The following is a 19,981-nucleotide window of genomic DNA, read 5'->3' as shown; positions in this document are numbered from 1 at the left end:
GTAGCAACAGAAATAATGTCACTTAAAAATATAACAGAACTATCCATATAAATAAGTAGAAATGTCCTTATTCTGTGCAATGCATTTTTGGCAATAAAATGTACAACAAAGGACTATGAATAGCTTTGTGACTGAAATGGTCTCCAAAGGCATCATTAGCCTTTGCCCGGTTTCATGACAACTATTGAATTGTCTGAGATTTTGCCAAGATCAGTGTCATTTCACCTAACTCAGAGTTCCCCCTTACTCTCCTCTTTCAGACAGCATGAGAGCCATCACCGCCGACGAAGGTAATGGATGGAGCCAATCACTCGGTTGTGTCTGAGTTTGTCTTCCTGGGACTCTCCAATTCATGGGAGATCCAAATTCTTCTCTTCTTCTTTTCCTCTGTTTTCTACGTGTCAACCCTGATGGGAAACCTCCTCATTGTGCTAACTGTGACCTGCAGCCCTCATTTACAGTCTCCCATGTACTTCTTGCTGACTAACCTTTCCATTATTGACCTGATATTTTGCTCTTCCACAACTCCCAAAATGATTTATGACCTTTTCAGAACACGCAAAGCCATCTCCTTTGGAGGTTGTATAACTCAGGTCTTCTTTATTCATGCTATTGGGGGGACAGAAATGGTGCTGCTCATAGCCATGGCCTTTGACAGATATGTGGCCATCTGTAAGCCCCTCCACTACCTGACCATCATGAGCCCACGGATATGCATTTTGCTTTTAGTTGTTTCTTGGATTATTGGCTTTATTCATTCAGTGACCCAGTTGGCTTTTGTCATAGACCTACCTTTCTGTGGCCCTAATGAACTAGACAGCTTTTTCTGTGACCTTCCTCGATTTATCAGACTTGCTTGCATTGAGACCTACACATTGGAGTTCATGGTCACTGCCAACAGTGGATTTATCTCTGTGTTCTCCTTTTTAATTCTGATCATGTCTTACATCTTTATATTAGTCACTGTTCAGAAAAAAACTTCAGGTGGATTATCCAAGGCTCTCTCGACTCTGTCAGCTCATGTCACTGTGGTGGTTTTATTCTTTGGGCCATTAATCTTCTTCTATACATGGCCGTTTCCCACATCGCATCTGGATAAATTCCTTGCCATCTTTGATGCTGTTGTCACTCCTTTTCTAAATCCAGTCATCTACACTTTCAGGAATAAAGAGATGAAAGTTGCAATGAGGAGAATATGCATGCAATTTTTAAATTTCAATAAAATCATTTAAACATATTGAAGATGTAGAAATCAGCAAAATATACTAGAATTTCAGGTGGATGTGTAGTAAATAAGCCTTGTTGACTCATTCAAACAAGAATGTCACTATCTACTAGTTTGTGGTGTGTCTCCCCCACAACCCACGTCCCCCCAAATTGAATTGCAATGTCATTCTCTGGACACTGCTTATATAAGTGATTAAAAGTGGTGGCTACTTTAGCTAACCATTTTCAAATATCTTACCTCTATATAGTGCCAAAGTAAGTTAATATAATTGTGAAAAACTTGATTTTGAAAGTCATTATATGGCTTTATTGCCCATTTCCTATTTTTCCCATGTTAAGTAATCTATGTTATTTTAAGTGCAATATTAATGTGTGCCTCTTCTGATTTGTCTTACTATACAGTTGATTTGTGTTTTGTCTTTTCCGTTCATTATCTGTTAGTTTCCCTTGTATGTTTTATTTACTAATCTGACTTTTTCAGTATATCATTCAGGGTTCAGTCAGGAGACAGAAACCACACCCATTTTTTTAAATAGAGAAAGGTGATATAGACCATTTTTAAATTTGTAATATCATTATTTTAAAAAGAAAGAAGTCTAAGATATCACAGATATGGCAATTATAGGAAGCAGCCTCTGCTCCTAGGGATGGGCACATAAATCGACGAGGTTATTAAGACTTAGAAGCTTGGATAAAGTATCCTATAGAGTTGAAACTCAAGCCTCTGAGAAGAGGGTGCTGTTTGGTTGGTGCTAGTGTCTCTGCACTAGATGAGGATACTGAGAGTGTTATGCAGCCCCTGAGGAATGAGTACTAGCTAGCCGGTGCAGATTTTCTTGAGGAGGATGTAATGAGACTAACTGGAAAAACTGCAGCTGGGTTCAGCTGCTTCTTTGGAAAGTAAACAAGACTGCTGAGGTGAAGAAATGTGATTTCTTCCCTGCTTGCTGGGCTTGATGCTTACAACCCCAGCACGCAGGGAGGGAGCCCACAGAAAGCAAACATGAAGGAGAAAGTGCCTTCTTCCTTCACTAGTCCTGTAGTCTCCGTTTAGTATCCTAAAACAGGAAGGAGTTGGCAAAGAAGAAATGCAGTTTGTAGAGCTGCAGCTCTTATATCATAGAGAATATAGAAAGATGCCTTAAGATATGCTTATATAGTACGAGCAGTTATTTAGAAAACCATTAAGCTTATAATAGAAAAATAGAATTTTTAAAAATTTAGAGTAAATTATAAATCATTTCACAAAATTTTTCCATTTTAGAAAGGTTAAGCCTCAAGTACTGTACTGGAAAATTAAATGATTGGCCTATCATAAAAATAATATATGGAGCAACCAAATCTAGGAAATATGTTCACAGGACCCTGGTCCAGTGCCCTTCCTGCCTTCTCTCATTTTAAGTATTTTTTTCCTCAGTTGACAAGTCTAATGTCCCCACTGGACTATGAATTTTTCAGTGGCAGACTCTATATCATTCATCCTGTATTTTGAATGTCTGTTCTCTCAAATAGCAGTTTTAACAAATGTTAATGAATTCTTTTCACTTAATAACTCTATTTGGCCTTATTCTACATTTCTTTTTTCTAAACCTGTGTTTTTTTTAAATAAGCCTTTTATTTTGAAATAATTTTAGATTTACAGAAAAACAGGAAAGATAGTCCTGAGAATTTCATGTATTTGCCACCGAATATCAGTTTCTCCTAATGTTGTCCTCTTAGATATTCATAGTACATTTGTCAAACTGAGAACTCTACATTGGTACGGTGCTATTAACTATACTCTAGACTTTATTCAGATTTCACCAATTATTCCATTAATTTCCCTCTTTTGTTTCAGGATCCAATCTAGAATACCATAATATATATGTTATAATCTACTACTATTATAATAGTTATAATGTCTCTTTAATGTTCTCAGGTTTGTGACAGTTTTTCAGTCTCTTGTTTTCCATGGCTGTGATGGTTTTGCGCAGTATTGGTCAAATATTTTGAAGAATATCCCTCAAATTGGGTTTGTCTGAGGTTTTCTTCATAATTAGACTTCGGTTCTGTGTTTTTGGAAAGAATATCACTGAAGTAAAGTCCCTTCTCACAACATCATTTCAGTGGGTGCACGATATCTACATGACGTTACTAGTGAGGTTCATCTTCACTAGTTGGTTAAGTTACTTGATCCTAATGAAAAAGAGGCTTACTAGATGTTGCTACATCTGCCATTTGTGTTTGTCCTTTCTACTTAGGTAATCCAGACCTCCACTCCCAAGTTATCTATGGACTTGTGAAAGTTGATTCTGACTTCTGAATAGTAGATATTTCTTAGGTTTATTTCAACTCCATCGTATCTTGTTTGGGCTGTAAAAGCAAGCATTGTATATGATTGCTACTGGTCCTCTCCTCTTGTTCTGGCTTTAATTAAGTTACTTTTGTTTCTATCCAGGTGGGCCCCAAGGTTCCTCTCTTGAGTTTCCTGGTATTATGATTTTCAAATTGTTGTTTGCATCTGGTACCTCTGTTTCCTGACTGCTCCTTTTCCCCAGCAGCCCTCGCTGGACTCCCTTTGGTTGTGTAATCACCTAACTATCCCTTGACACTTAAAGTTCCACCCAGTTCCTCTGTGCCTGATTCTATTTGAGTGTGCATTTGAATGTTTTTCATGAATTGACACTGTCCTATAACAATATGACTAGTGATGGCTTCCTAGACCCTCAGCCTGGGGTTCAGGACAGTGTTGAAGAAACTTCTTTTTTCCCTCTTATAATTTTTAAGGCTGGGATTTACTCATTAACTTAGATTGATCACTTGTTTTATTTTTTCTATACCATAAAATAGGGATTAATAAGTTGAAGGATCAAGGCCTTCCAGTGCCCCGAGAGGCATGATCCCAGTCATATGTAGCATTTTCATTGTCATTAGGTGAGACAATTGCCTAATAAAATATTCAGAAGTCCATCTTTCCAGCCAAATTCTATTATCCTAAGGAAACATTTCAGAAAGGATCTTTTGGTCAGTTGTACACACAAATGTAATGGTTACTTACAATTGGGATTAATGCTTTTAGAGAATGAAAAAGGTGGGGACAGGAGGTGTCTCTTGTGTTTCAGGTTTCTGTTTGCTTACTTTTTCCACTTGCCCTGAATAAAACTGGAGAGTCATGAATGATTACTATCATTTTACTCATCAAAATACTATTTTTTAAAAAATAATTACGTCTTACCATCTCTAAAAAATGTCATTTTGGCCATGATGGTGGAGACTATTAGATGTTCCTCAATACATCATTTTTAATTTTTTTCTTTCTTAAAAATGGACTCTTACCCTCCCCTTCAGTTAGGTGTGACCATATGACTAAGATACAGAAAATGGGATATAAGCAGAATCTCTCCTTAAAGGGAAGAGTTATGTTTCCCTCCACCCTTATTCCTTTCTGCTGGCGGGAGAGTGCGGACAAAATGGCTGTAGCCCCAGCATCCCCTTAACACCATGATGTGACCTTGCAATGGTTGCTTGGCAAGGTGGAGTCACAGGAGAATAGGAGGCCTAAACTTCCTAGCTATGTGGAGAGAGTGAAGTGAAGACTGGGAATGTTGGCCCTTTCAAGGGACATAGGCAAAGTGCACTTCATGTATGCCATTCATTAACCATAAGTAGCCCTATCTGATTTCCCAAGTTTGTGCCCCAATTTTCTTCTTTAAAACAGAATTGGAGTAGGGTCTTCAAGACCCTTGTCTTTTTCAGACATTAACATTTTGGTGCCTGAATCATAATGAGTTCTGAGACAGGAGCTTAGGTAGTAGATGAAACTTCAAGAAATTTGTGACATTGGCTATGTATTAATGAGCATATGTGTATTTCAGAATTTTAACAACTGGTATGTTCACAGTGGTGTATTCCAGCTGGATATTAGCATTATTTGGGTGGGGTTTGGAGGAAGCTGGAGGCAGTTTTATCTAACTTTTGCACAATCTTAAAATGAGGCCCTGGAACACCCAGAAGTAGTCTGGGTGTCCTTCATTAGGGGATCGGACAGGCAAAAAGCGGCACATACCCACCATGCATTCCCATGCAGTATTTAGAATTAAAAGCAACATGGGCTAAGTTAAAAAAAGAATAGAATGAGATGTATTACAATGTTTTTTATGTGCATGCATATAAAACAATAATCCTTGCTTTACAATAACACATATAACAACAGACAAACATTAAATTCATTAGGTTGGCTGCATATGGGGTAAAGGGAATGGGAGTGGGGAAGTGGAGATAAGAGGAAATAGAGAGTAAGACATGAGAAGGAACTTGTAAACTGATGCTAATAATTTGCCATGGTCTAAGGAATATGACTACCTCAGTCTCCTGCACCTGAGATTAAAATGGACAGAAGCAAGCTCCATTACTTCCTCTTAATATTTTGAGATGAATCTTCATATTCATATTATCTCTGCCTCCAAATGACAGACCCAGGAAAGGACAATGTCATTATTTTGACAACCGGATCCTTTGGTTAAATTCAACAATTAGATCTCAGGCTCCCTTGATTGCAGACAGGTTGATTTGTAAGAAACAAATATGAGTTACACAAAAGCTTTATTTTCAAAAAACTTACAATTTGGCAGGTTTTTCAATTATAAAGGTCACACTAAGCTATTTTTTAAATTAGATTTTAAATAAAAATTAAATAGATTAGTTTAAATTTGTTTTTAATTAGATTTTTTCTTTCACTTGCTTAGTTTACTTATATAGAGAAAACTGATATTTATAAGGATGTTTCATATATTTGCATGAACTTCTTGGAAAGTGAATATTATCAAATTACAGAAGGACATTTTCATTCATGAGGATAAAATTATAAGACAGAAACAAATGGCAGAGCCTGCTTTTCTTTGATTTAGTGTCTTTTTCCTTTCCTATAACCCATTATCAACACTTTCCCTTTGTTGTTTTGATAACACATATTTCAAGGAGGCAATTTCCTTGACAAGTTAAATTTAGTTTGGCAGTCCAAGGTAGCTCTTCTCTAGTGCACTTAATTAGGTATTTTTTCCGTTTATGGAAACATTGTATATACCTCTGTATGTTTGAGATAATTGTCACTGAATAGGTAGAAGGAAAGGATGGGGATAAAGTTGATAACACGAAGAAGATATTAAACTAGATAAAATTCAGTGACAAGGAAGACATGGGTAATTGCTTACTTTTGCACATATCAACTAAGCGTTGACTTATGGGCAAAAAGAAATGAGATGTGGGTAGTGGGGAAGATGCTGAGCTCAACAAGAGAATAAATATGAATGGTTCTGGATGTGGAGAATGAGAATCGACTTTAATTTTTCAGAAGGATATAGAAATGTATTGGGATCCAAAGGTAAAACTGAGGATATGCTGCAGATTCCGGAGTCTGCATGTTGCCATGGTGCATGTCAGGACTCGAATGCAAATTAAGTTGTCAACTGTATCCAGGAGTCATAGAGAAATTATTTAGCACAGAAAGTAAAGACAAATATACTTTTTGTCTTCATAACATACTTCTTGTCTGCTTTACTTCTGTCTTTAGAGAAAACATAAGCTATAAAGATAGGTACTAGTGATAAGTGCAGTTTTATGAAACAAAACATCAATTATGAAGACTCAAGATGGATAAAGAATGATTGAAACCTTACTCAGAAGACAAACAGCAAGGAATCTAACTCACCCAAAACTAAAATAATGTAGTAGCAATAAATTTCAATGATGGAGGAATGGAGAGTATCAGTAGGAAAGTGAATTGTAATAATTGAAATAATTCTTCCTGTTTCTGTATCGAGTTTTAGAACTGGTATTAGCATTTTTTCCTAGGTCACTGCAGTGAGATGCTTGGTGGTAAGATTGGAGTGTTTAGACAAGAAGTACAGAGATAAAAGGAAAGAGGATGAATCTTAAGAGAAACGACTAAAGGTATTAAGGGGTTAAAACTAGAGTATAGACATGAATGATCTTTTTTGCTTTGTCCCAATTCAAGTTATTGAACGGTTATGTGAGAGAGCTATTGACAAGTTTTTTTTTTTAATACCTCAGAAGCAGAATTAGGTGGACATGAACTTATTTGAAAGGATGAGAGATCTTCTTTTCATAAGGAAGAAACTTTGGACTATTATGTTAACAAAAAACAGGAAGAAGGAAATGAATTTTCAAACTTTGAAAATGAGGAAGAACTGAATTGTTTTGGGTAGAAAAACAGAAGAAAGAAACTGAGTCAAAAATATTTTTAGATCCCTTCCAACTCAATGATTCTTTATTCATTGGAGATAATGAGCATATCTCTCTTTCAAAAATTTATAAAATAACTGTGAATCTGTTCTAAGAGGTTGTGCACATCCAATTTCACATAGATCAAAATAGAAAGGATGATTTCCTCAAATTGCTGAAGAATGTGGATTTGTCACACATAATTATTGTTTATGTAGTCTATACAAATGTAGCTAGAATTCATGTCATATCAACATAATTCTTGAGTGCAATAGCTAGAACAGAGCTAGAGAACTCAAAACAGAATATCTCCTAGTGGCAATGATTTTAGGAGAACACACATTCTTTCTATGGGTGATCTGGGATTTCTCAAATTAAACACGCATCCATTAATAACCAGTGTCTTCCTCTAGAAGCCATTCAAGGATGATTGCTCAGAGCCATTAGATGGATACTAAAGAAATTTGAAAACGTTAAGACAACAGCTGAGTAAGTTTTCTGACTTGCTGAGATTTGCTATTTGCATTACTTTCCCTTTCTCTGTTCTTAAGGGTTCATTACATAGGTATGTTTTGTCTTTGACCCCATTTCTCCCTCTTTTCTCAGCTCCAGCTTTCATTTCAGGAGTCTTCCTGCAGAGCTTATGTGCACTTAACCTATATCCTACAGTAACTGTCCAAGCTCATCCTCCTTAGATAATGACAGGCTTAAAATCAATCACTTATTTTTTCCTTATTGAAACTCTCAATTCTTATATGCATGAGATCTGAACTAAGGAAAGCCATCTAATGTCTTGTTTGTCTATAATATCTTAATGGAGGACCTTTCCTTAACAATGTAAGAAAAACCAGGGTGTACAGTACATTAATCAGAAAGCATCTCTAATCTTGGGTGCTAGTAGGAAATCTTTTTGTGCACTGGGGCTTTTGAGGTTGTTGCACTGGTTGAAAGTATGTACATCCCCTAGAAAAGTCATGTTTTCTTCTAAATCCCATTTCATAAAGGCAGAATAATCCCTATTCAATGCTGTTATCTTTGAAACTGTAATCAGATCATCTCCCTGGAGAGATGTGATTTAATCAAGAGTGGTTGTTAAGCTGGATTAGGTGATGACATGTCTCCATCCATTGGAGTGGGTCCTTATAAGTTTCTGGAGTCCTGTAAAAGAGGAAACATTTTGGAGAATGAAGGAGATTCAGGAAGAGCAGAGAATACTGCAGCACCGTGAAGCAGAGTCCATGAGTCAGTGACTTTATGGCATGAAGAAGGAAAATGCCTCCCAGGGAGCTTCATGAAATCAGAAGTCAGGAGAAGAAGCTAGCAGATGATGCCATGTCTGCCATGTGCCCTTCCACATGAGAGAGCAACCCTGACCATGTTCACCATGTGCCTTTCCAGACGAGAAACTGTGACTGTGTTCACCATGTGCCTTCTCACTTGAGAGAGAAACCCTGAACTTCATTGGCCTTCTTGAATCAAGGTATCTTTCCCTGGATGCCTTTGATTGGACATTTCTATAGACTTGTTGTAATTGGGATATTTTCTTGGCCTTAGAACTGTAAGCTAGCAATTTATTAAATTCCCCTTTTTAAAAGCCATTCAGTTTCTGGTATATTGCATTCCGGCAGCTAGCAGACTAGAACAGTTGTGTAGCATTGCCATTTCTTCTCTTTGAAATCTTGGTCTCCCACCACATCAGTTGCCCTTTGTCTTTCTTTTTCTCATCTTCCATGAATTTCCTTCCTGATTTTAAAGAAGGAAAAAAAAGTAAAAAAAAGTTCAACTTATTTTTCTTTACGTTTACCTTGCACTCTGCTGAGGCTCTGTCTTCATATCTTTACACAAAATCTCATGCATGTTTTTTCATGAGTGACCCAATAAATTGTCTTCTAATTTTGTTAACCTTCTTCTTTAAAAATTGTAATAGTCAGCCAAGTTTTCCACCATTTCTTTGACTTGTCTTTTTATTATTGTTATTCGAATTTCAGTTTGGAGGCAGTACCATTATTATTCTCATTTCATAGTATATTCTCACATTGCTATTCCCATTTCATGGAAGGCTTTGAAAGCTTTTTGTTAGAAACATTTTTCTCTCTTAGAGATCAGAAGTTCTTTTTGTCTTATTTTCTGCCCACTCCTAGAGAAGTTTTGATTGGTTAGTTCATAGTTCATGACATAGATGTTTGGTTATAAATTGTTGTTCCAACCCAGCGTAGTCCCTAAACCAAAATACATGCTAGGCAGAGAGTTAGATGTGGATTTTATTCAGGACTTATGAGCAGGAGGAGATTCTTCCCAATGGCAATAAGTCAGGAAATGGAACCATTTTTTGCTCATCTGTCCATACCCTGGATAAACGGAGCATCAGACACAAGGTTTTCACAATCACATGGTTACATTGTGTGATTGTATCTTTATACAATCATCTTTATACAATCATCTTCAAGAATCAAGGCTACTGGAACACAGCTCAACAGTTTCAGGGGCTTCCCTCCAGCCACTCCCAATACACCATAAACTAAAAAGGGATATTTACTGCTAAATAGTGGAGAGGATGGAGGGAATTTCCTGAAAATGTAGTGCTGTGTTCCAGTAGCCATGTTTCTTGATGATGATTGAACAATGATATAGCTTTCACAATGAGACTCTGTGAATGTGAAAACCTTATGTCTGATGCTCCTTTTAGCTACTATATCAACAGAGGAGTAGAACATATGGAATAAAAATAAATAATAGGGGGAACAACTGTTAAAATAAATTCAGTTCAAAATAGTGGTAAATGAAAGTGAGGGGTAAGGGGTATGGTACATATCGTTTTTTTCTCTATTATCATTTTATTTCTTTTTCTGTTGTCTTTTTATTTCTTTTTCTAAATCGATGCAAATGTACTAAGAAATGATGAATATGCAACTATGTGATGATATTAAGAATTACTGATTATATATGTAGAATGGAATGATTTCTAAATGTTTTGTTTGTTAATTTTTTTAATTAATAAAAAAGTTAAAAAAACAACAACAAAAAACTTCCCAAAACCAGATATTCTAATGAATAAAGAATACTGCATTAAAAAAAGGGATATTTACACAATGTGTGAGAATAACTTCCAGGACAACCTCTCTACTCTGAAATCTCTCAGCCACTGAAATTATTCTTTTTCTCATTTCTCAATACCTTGATGCCAGGTCCCGGCTCATCCCAGGAGTTCTGATCCATATTGCCAGGTAGATTTATACCCCTGGTAGTCATGTCCCAAGTAGAGGGGTAGGGCAGTGAATTCACTGACAAGCTGGCTTAGAGAGAGATGCCCCATGTGAGCAAGAAAGAGGTTCTTTGGGGGTGACTCTTAGGCATAACTTTAAGTAGGCTTAGAGTATCCTTTTCAGGAATAAGTTACATAACGGTGAACCCCCAGATCAAGGGCTCAGCCTATTGATTTCATTGTCTCAATGTTTGCAAGAATATCAGAAATTCTCCAAATGGGGAAGTTGAATATTTCATCCTTTAAGGGAGGGGAGTTTTAATGCTCTGTATATGATAGCATCTGTGCATTCTCCCCCCTTCCACCCTGAGGAGGCTTGATGACCTTTTATATCTGTCCTTGTCACTGTAGGTGGCTACATGCAATAAGTTATTCTCAATATGGAGGGGGAGACCTGGGATCCCATAACTATAAAATGGTTTATACAACTCTCATTTAAATTGTTCTGATTATCTTAGAGTCCCATCTTATGCATATACATTTACTTTCTTATTTCATTAATTTATTCCATATACATGTATGGAATTCCTTCTAGTTTTGAGCTCTTCCAAGCTTGATATCTATTCTGTTTACACTTTTTTGTTGTCTCCAAGGCTTAGAATAGTGGTATGCACTTTATGGATGATCCATACATTTTTTTGAATGAGTGAGTGAATAAACCAAGAATTATTCCTCCCAGCATTATTTTCAATCAACACAAACAATTCTGATCCATGAAATCTGCCACTGACTATTTAATATTAATATGTGGATGAATAAAATCAATGCATGTTAAACAGAAAGTTACTGAAAAAACTTAAATGGCATAATACAAGCTATATATGCAAAAATTCAGAAAATGGAAGAAGTCAGTACATGGAGAAAAGTTTTCCTTAGGGTGGATCTTGAACTAGAAGCAAACAGAGTGTTTGAAACTCTCTAGGTATTTGATGCATAATAGAATTCCTTCATGTGTTCTTACCCTTTATGGAGAAGGAAGACCTGTATGTAACAAATCAAAATTGCATTTTCTGTCATGAATATAGACTTCACAAAGGCAGTAATTCTTATCAATGATATATTTGCAGCCTCTGAATAGTGCTTTACTTTCTGGGCACTCAAAAATATTTATTGAATTAATGAATAAAAAACATTTGAAGAACAACTCAGGTTCAATTATATACTTTTATATACTCAAATTTAAGATGAATATTCACATAATTGAATTAACATTTACTATATTTATAATGGCTCTGTACTTGTTGCACTTATTCTTTATATTTTCGTTTTCATCCTCTCTTTTTCTGGCTTCTATGGTTTTAATTGAACATTTCACATATTTCTGTTTTCTCCCTTCTGTTAGCAAGCCAGTTATATTTTATTTCTTTTATTGGTTGTCCTAGAGTTTTCAATATACATTTACAACTAATCTAAGTACACTTTCAAATAGTGTTATATTTCTGTATAGGTTGAGTGTATACTTTATAACAGTGTGTTTTCATTACCTGTCCTTATTGCTTGTAACATTGCTATAATTCATTTCACTTATTCCTATAGTATAATTACCAAATATATTTTTACTATTGTTTATAGTTAAATTTTTGATTAATTATGAATAAGAAATAAATGAGTTTTTACTTTCATTTTTTCCTTCTCTTATGCTTTTCATTTTTTGTAAAAAGTAATTTTGAGTTTCTGACTTATGTAGTTCTGAGTTTCTTGTTCAAGAAGAACTTTTTAACATTTTTTGCAGGGTTGGTCTGTCTGGTGAAGCATGTCCTCAGTTATTGTTTCTCTGCAAACACTTTTGTTTACCTTTACTTTTTAAAAAATTTACCTTCACTTTTGAAGAGTTTTATGTTGTTTTTTCATTCTTTGAATGACTTAGCTTTGACTGCACTCTTTTTGCTTACATGGTTTCTTAGAAGAAGTCTGCTGTAATTCTTACCCTTGTTCTTTTATTAATCAGGTATTTTTAATATCTGACTTATTTACAAGATTTTCTCTTTGTCTCTGACTTACTCTCATTTACATATGTTATGCTTACATACAGATTTTTTTGGTACTTACCCTACTTAAGTATTCTCTGAGCTTTCAGAGAAGCTTTGATCTGTGGTTTGATATCAATCATTAATTTTGGAAAATTTTCAGTTATTTCCTCAAACATTTCTTATGCTCTGTTCTCTGTCTTTACTTTCTTGTATTTCAATTATACATATTGCACAAGCTACTAAAATCTCCTACAGTTGTTGGATATTTTTCCTTTTTCTCCCATTCTTTTTCTGTTTAGCTTTCAGTTTGAGTTTTTCTTTGGCCGTATCTTCAAGCTCATTAATTCTTTTTTTTTAGTTGTTGTGAGTCTACTGATAAGACTTAATAGGCATTCTTTTATTTTTGATTTCTAGTATGTCCTTTTGATACTTCCATAGAATTTCAATTTCTCTGTACCATACCTGTATTAGTCAGGTTTCTCTAGAGAAACCGAACCAACAAGAGATACTGTAAATATGAGATTTATAAAGGTGTCTCACACAGTCATGAGAATGGAAGAATCCAAAATCCAAAGGGCAGGCTGTGGAGCTGGTAGCTCTGATGAGGGTCCAGACAAACTGCACAGTAGAAGATCGCTGACTGAAGAAGAAATCAAAAGTCTCTCTTCCTTAAAAAGTCTTATGGATTATTTCATTGGTGGAAGATAATCAGATAGTCACAGATGTAATAAACTGATTGATGATTTAATACACCAGCTTCTGATTTATTCAGAAGTCATGAAATATCCTTGTAGCAATAGTCAGACCACTGTTTGACTGACCAGGTAACTGGGCATCATCACTTCGCCAAGTTGACACCAGAACATAATCATCACGGTCCAACCCTTGTCAACTTGGCAGCTATAGACATCACCTTGAGACATGTTTAATTTCCAAATAGAACAAAATAACAGGCATATGTTTTGCCTAACAGTATTCATCTGTTCTGTGTACAACTGGAAACACGTTACTCTCCAGAATAGGTGGCAAGTCCTTAGGTAACATTCAGTCTTAAACTTCATATCCTATTACTTAAATACTATAACATGAAAAATACAACTTATGTCATAGGATAAGAGGAAAGCAAAATATTTGCTTATGTATAGATGCAAACATACTCATAACAGCAAGGAGCAAATATTCAAACAATCAGTCCTTGTTTCTGTAACTGGTCATGTGATCATAGTTCATATTTATCACTACCTTCTTCAACTACCCATTCCATTTCCATTTACTCTCAGTGAGCATTTCAGCTCGCCATGGTTCTTTGCCAGGTGGGGTGACCCAAACTTTCATTCCTGAAGTTTCTGGACCATTGGTAGACCTGCTTGGATTGGGTTGCTGCAGTTTTTTCAATAACTTTGATCACAGGACATGGAAGTACTAAGAGATGCCCTAGAGACTCTTCTGTATTCCAGGAAAACTCTTCTTTACCTCCTTTGTGCAGTTGCAGTCCTATTTTCCCTTGATAGTCAGGATCATTTACCCCAGACAGAATAGTAATTCCCTTTCATGCTTGTTGATTCAAGCATGTGGCACGAGAAGCCAAAAATGCCTAGGTGGCTGTCTTAACATCCAGTTCAATGAATTATTGTTTTTTCTAGTGGATCACTACAGGTGATAGTGAGTGGTGGCACTCACATTTCCACCCCGTGATTCCTGGTTATGGAAGAAACAGCCCCATATGGTGGATGCTGATTCAGAACATTGCCCAGCCCTGCAAGGTACTGCCACCTATTTGGTACCATAATTGGGCCTTCAAAAGGCCATTCACCATTCTATCAACCCAGCTGCCCCTGGATGATAGAAAACATGGTAACACCATAGAATGTCATGATCATATGCAATTCCTATACTTCATTTGCTGTGAAATGGGTCCTTAACTAGAAGCAATGCTGTGTGGAATTCCATGATGATAGGGAAGGCATTCTGTAAGTCCAAAGGATGGTAGTGTTTGCAGAAGCATTGTGGGCAGGGAAGGCAAACCCATATATGGATTACTTGCTTATTACAGTTGGAAAAATTCGCTGCCTCTTCTATGATGAAAGTGGCCCAGTGTAGTCAACCTGCCACCAGGTATCTGGCTGATCACTTCAGGGAATGGTGCCATATCAGAGACTGAGTGTGGGTCTCTGCTGCTGGCAGATTGAGCACTTAGCTGTGGCTGTGGCCAGGTCAGCATTGGTAAGTGGAAGTCCATGTTGCTGAGCCCATGCAAAACCTGTGTCCCTACCATCATGCCCACTTTGTTCATGAGCCCTTTGGGCAATGATAAGTTTGACTGAGAAAGAGGAAAATTTTATCAACAGGATAGGTCATGTTATCTACTTGATTATTAAAACCTTTCTCTGCTGAAGCCAACCTCTTGTGAGCATTCACATAGGACACAAATATCTTCATGTTTTTTGTGAATTCAGAAAGATCTATCCAAACATCTCTTCCCCAGACCTCTTTGTCACCAATTTTCCAATCATGCTCCCTTGAAGTCTTTGACCATGTAGCCAAGCCATTAGCAACAGTCCATGAGTCAGTATACAAATGCACCACTAGTCAGTTCTCCTTCCAAACAGAATGAACAACCAGGTGCACTGTTTGAAGTTCCACCCACTGGGATGATTTCCTATCACCACTGCCCCTTAAGGAGATCCCAGAAAAGGGTTGCCATGCTCCAGCTGTCCACTTCTGAGTGATCCTTGCATATCGTGCAGAATATTTGTAAACCAGGCCCAAGTTTTCTCTTTCTCAGTCAACTGACTGTAAGGAACAGCCCAAGAGGCCATAGCTCTGTCTGGGAAATAGAATGTAATATTCCAGGAGTGGAGGCCATGTGCATTTGAGCCACTTCCTCATGTAACTTACCTGTACCTTCAGGACATGTTCAAGCCCAGTTTCTGCATACCATTTCCATTCTATGATGCATTCTATGCCAAACTTTATGGCTTGCTGGGTCAAGTAACACCCAGCTAATTGTACCCAGATCTCATGGTAACTTGATGGTCCATGGTTAAGCATTCTGTCTCTACTGAGGCCCAGTAGCAGGTCAGATGCTGTTTCTCAAAAGGAGAGTTGTTATCTGAAGAGGATAGTAAAGTGTTACTCTAAAATTTGCCCCATGATGGAAGCCATATTGTTTTTTTTAACAGGCAAAGATCTTTAAAAGATGTTTTTCCAGAAAAAATATACAAATGGCCAATAAACACATGAAAAATACTCAACATTATTAGCCAACCACAAGGATGACTTCTATTTTTAAAATGTAAACTAACAAGTGATGTTGAGCATGTGAGAAATTGGAACTCTAGGGCATTGAATGTAAAATGGTGCAGCCACTATGGAAAGTGAAAAGTTCTTTAAAAGGTTAAATTTACAATTACCATTAGACTCAGCAACCTTACTTCTAGGTATCTACCAAAAGAGAGTGAAAACAGGTTCACAGATACTTGTACACCAATGTTTATAGCACCATTATTCACAATAGCCTAAAACTGAAAACAACCCATGCATGTACGAACAAGTGAAAGGATTAACAAATTGTGGTACATACATGCAGTGGAATATTATTTGACCATGAGAAAGATTGACGTTATAAGGCATGCAGCAACAGGGGTGAGCTCTGAAAACATTATATTCAGTGAAATAAACAAGACATGTAAGGACAAAAATTATATAGTATCACTTAGATGGCTAGAAATTGCAAATTAGAGGTTTCCAGAGCAAGGGAAGATGAAGGGGTAATGTGTGTTTGGACAATTTTTTTTTTGCATGGTCAGGCACTGGGAAAGGAACCCAGGTCTCCAGCATGGCAGGCAAGAATTCTGCTACTGAGCCACCATTGCACTGCCCTAGCAAATTTTTTAAAAATTAAAAAAATGAAGCCACTGAATGACAGTTTACTCTCTAAGAAAGCTGATAGTTCCCACGACTATGGGACTGGATAAGTCTGAATTCTGTAAGGCTGCAAGTTGGGAACTTGGATGAAGGTATCTGATGAATTCCCCAGAGAAGCTAGCTGAGTAGAGATGAAAATTTCCCACTTTGACTGCTGAAATCACACTTATCTTTTTACCCTTCAACTGATTAGCTGAGCTTTCTCTCATTGTTGAAGACAGTCTCAGTTGATTGTAGATGCAGTCAACCATGTATGCAATCAATTTACCGATGATTTAAATTCATGAAATATTGTCATAGTAACAATCAGGCTAGTGCTTTCTTGGCCTAAACAACTAGACACCATAGCCTAGCTAAGCTGACACATGAAATTTACCCCTATAGCTGGGTCTTCTTTTCTTCTTCTTTTTAAACATAAACTACTTAAACTGAAAATCACAGGGAAACTGAGTGTTTGCACTGGTTGTATCCACAGAAGCTGAAAGCAATAAAGAAGGAAGGCATACAACAAGTTGCTAATGTATTTCCATTTAAGAAATGACTTAACACTGGGTTTCTCTGACATGACATGTGGATGAGACAGCCTATGATTTCCCTGATGTTCCCTTTGTACCATGGCTGAGTAGAGCACAGCGATTTCAAAGGAGACAGGAACAGAGTATTCCAGTACAGTAAATCAGAATTTTTGATTAAAGCGTTTTCTCACATATACACAAATATTTTCAAGTACCACTAGAAAAGAACCTATATGCATGTGGTGCCAACTGCTAGAAACTTTGCACAGAATTAGAATAGAAGAGTGTCCGAATTTTCCAATAATTTTACATGTCAGGATACAGTTAATGCGTTGGTGTTCAAGGCCTACTCTTGAAGAAACTGTTAAAACAAAACCAAAATAACCCTCTTGAGAGAAATTCCATGTTCTAAGAGACAAAATATTTTATCAGGCAAAAGAATAATTTAACTCATGAAACTCAAAGAACACAAGAAAACAAGAAATAGGAATAATGGCAACAATAAAAAATAAATTTCTTGAATGTATTCAACTAGAGAGACAAAGCATCTTCCAAAACATTTCCTCTTTCCCACTACTCTGAAGATATCCAATAAATACTTTTACTGCAAAAGAGTAAATGGTCAGAACCATAAATAAAAATTGACCACCCACAAGTGGGAAACAAAAGTCACAGCTCCCTCACAGGAACACTGCCAGAACCATCCCAGATGTCAACATCCCCCAAATCTCTGCCTGCAGTTTTGTCTTTTGTGAATATGAACGGCTGGAGTTTCCACTGTGCTTTACAGAACAGTTCCATCTGAGAAGGCCCAGGTGATGAGTGAAGCCAAAGAGTAAAACATGAGAAGTAGTTTCCCGCAATGCCTTTGTCCTCTATCCAGTGCACTGGATTTGAATGATGAAGTCTGGCTTTAGGCTGGCAGTTCAGCAGAGCCTCTTCACACCTATGCTTTACGTCTTCTGTACCCATCATACAGTGAAGAACTCAAGAGGGCTTTTGCTACAGCAATACTTTGCTATGGGATTCCTATAGATGTTTTCATGCTGCACGCTCTGGGACGAGGTCCTGCATTTAGCCAAAGACAACTCAAAGTGATCTTCCACTGCCATGAAGAGGTTCTGCAATGCCACAGCTGCCCGTTTGAGGAGGCACTCCAGAGGAAGTTGCTTGTTGGGCTGCAGGAAGCAGGAGACTCAGTACCCAGACCGTGCAGCAGTCTTTGGGCAAATAGCCATTGCAGCTGTATTGCTTTGTGCTGGGCACGTTGACATGACAGCAGCCATTCACCAGAAAATACTTCCTTCACCAAATGTATCCTAGTTCAACCGTGATGAGGTGCTTCCTTTGAATGGAGTTATGAGAGTGATTTTCTGGTCAACTGCTATTGGTTAAATGGCACACTCTAAGGAATGGGCTGATCATGGTTTTGAAACTCGAGGAGATTCGGATCTCTCATTGCCCTCTCTTCTTCCACAGAAGCTGGGGACACACCATGGCTGCCAGGTTCACCTTCCCAGAGTGGATATGGCACTTGACCTAGGCGCAGAGCTGGGCAGGCATGGCACCAGACTACACAACCACTACGTGCCAGGCAGCTCCATCCCCACCAGCTCCAACCTGCCCCCAGACTTCTGCCATATTGTTTTTTTTTTTAATTTTTATTTATTTAATTTTATTTTTAACTACAAAAAACCCTAAAATAAACACAAGCATTCCTATTTTGATCATTCAGTTCTACATATATAATCAGTAATTCATAATGTCATCACATATATGCATATTCATTATCATGACGCCATACTGTTTTATAACTTATTCTGGGAAGTGACATGCCCTGACTTTTGTTGTATGCTATTTGTCACAAGATCAACTCTGTACAGTGTGGGTTTGTAGTACACCTTGGTGTATATAAAGAGAAGTGATCACACCTTAGTGGTTTCTTTCTCTTGATCCACTACCTGGTGCTTTCATACCTTCAAGGCAACAACCACCACTACCATTCTAATGTGGCTTCTAATAACTTAGTCTCTCCAAACCTATTGCTCTACTAAGCTAAGTGATTTTTGCTGCTTACTGAAAAGTTCTTGCAACATTTCTCTGTGAGCCACTTCATTTTAGATGATACTGTTGTTTACCCCTTTGCCTATTACTGTCCATCACTGAGACAATTTGAACCCTGCTTTCCTTTTGGTTATGAGAGGACAGATAAATTCATCAGGTTTAGCCTTTTTCTGAGAATTGTCCATGTCCATGCCCAAAGAAATACTATTGTGTAGTGTAATTTTTCATATTTTAAGCTTGAGAATTTCTTAAATAGAATATGGAAGGATTCATTAGTGTATTGAAGGATATATGATATCCATGCTCCTTTTGTCAAATTATGAGTTGTGGAATTATTTTATGTGACAGTTGCTGTGCAGCAGCACTTAAGACTTTGGAAAATACTTGCAAGTGTAATTCATAAACATTCAAGGTCTGAATAATGGTTAATTGCAGAATGCATTAGACTCATAGTTTCTAATTACCAAGCTCAGGCCTAGAATTTGTACCTTTGAGCCTATTTTTGCACCCTTCCAAAGTGCAAGCCGTTCAGACTCTGATTAGATTTCAAAATGTTATTTCTATGAAAACTATGTCATCTTGAGATCTGGAAACTGGTGTCAATTTGGAGTGAGATTTTTTTAAAAAATCATCCTTGTAGTTAATATCCAAGATATTTGTATTCTGGGCCTTGTTTTGAACTTTTCAAATTTTGTATTCTCATATTATTAGTTTTTTGTGTGAATTTATCGTGCAGCTTTCAAATCTGCAGTACCTTATCAATTCTTTTGGTTGCTAGCCTTGGAATTTTTACCCAT

The 19,981-nt window shown here is 37.0% G+C and overlaps 1 protein-coding gene and 1 pseudogene across 1 annotated transcript; one reads left to right on the top strand and one right to left on the bottom strand.

Moving 5' to 3' along the window:
* The first annotated feature begins 293 nt into the window (after positions 1-293).
* On the top strand, positions 294-1,232 carry LOC143655084 (olfactory receptor 4F6-like). Its single transcript, XM_077126625.1, has one exon. The coding sequence runs from the start codon at positions 294-296 to the stop codon at positions 1,230-1,232; it is 939 nt and encodes a 312-aa protein (XP_076982740.1).
* Positions 1,233-18,091: 16,859 nt separating this feature from the next.
* LOC143655439 (SREBP regulating gene protein pseudogene) lies at positions 18,092-19,981 on the bottom strand (annotated as a pseudogene).

This window comes from Tamandua tetradactyla, chromosome 14 (genome assembly GCF_023851605.1).
Source record: "Tamandua tetradactyla isolate mTamTet1 chromosome 14, mTamTet1.pri, whole genome shotgun sequence".
In the NCBI taxonomy this organism is placed as follows: Eukaryota; Metazoa; Chordata; class Mammalia; order Pilosa; family Myrmecophagidae; genus Tamandua; species Tamandua tetradactyla.
Note: the sequence above shows the minus strand (reverse complement) of the source record. Positions and strands in the feature narration are given on the sequence as shown.

Excerpts from the sequence above, each read along its gene's own strand:
- LOC143655084 (XM_077126625.1), top strand. The coding sequence starts at position 294 with ATGGATGGAGCCAATCACTCGGTTGTGTCTGAGTTTGTCTTCCTGGGA.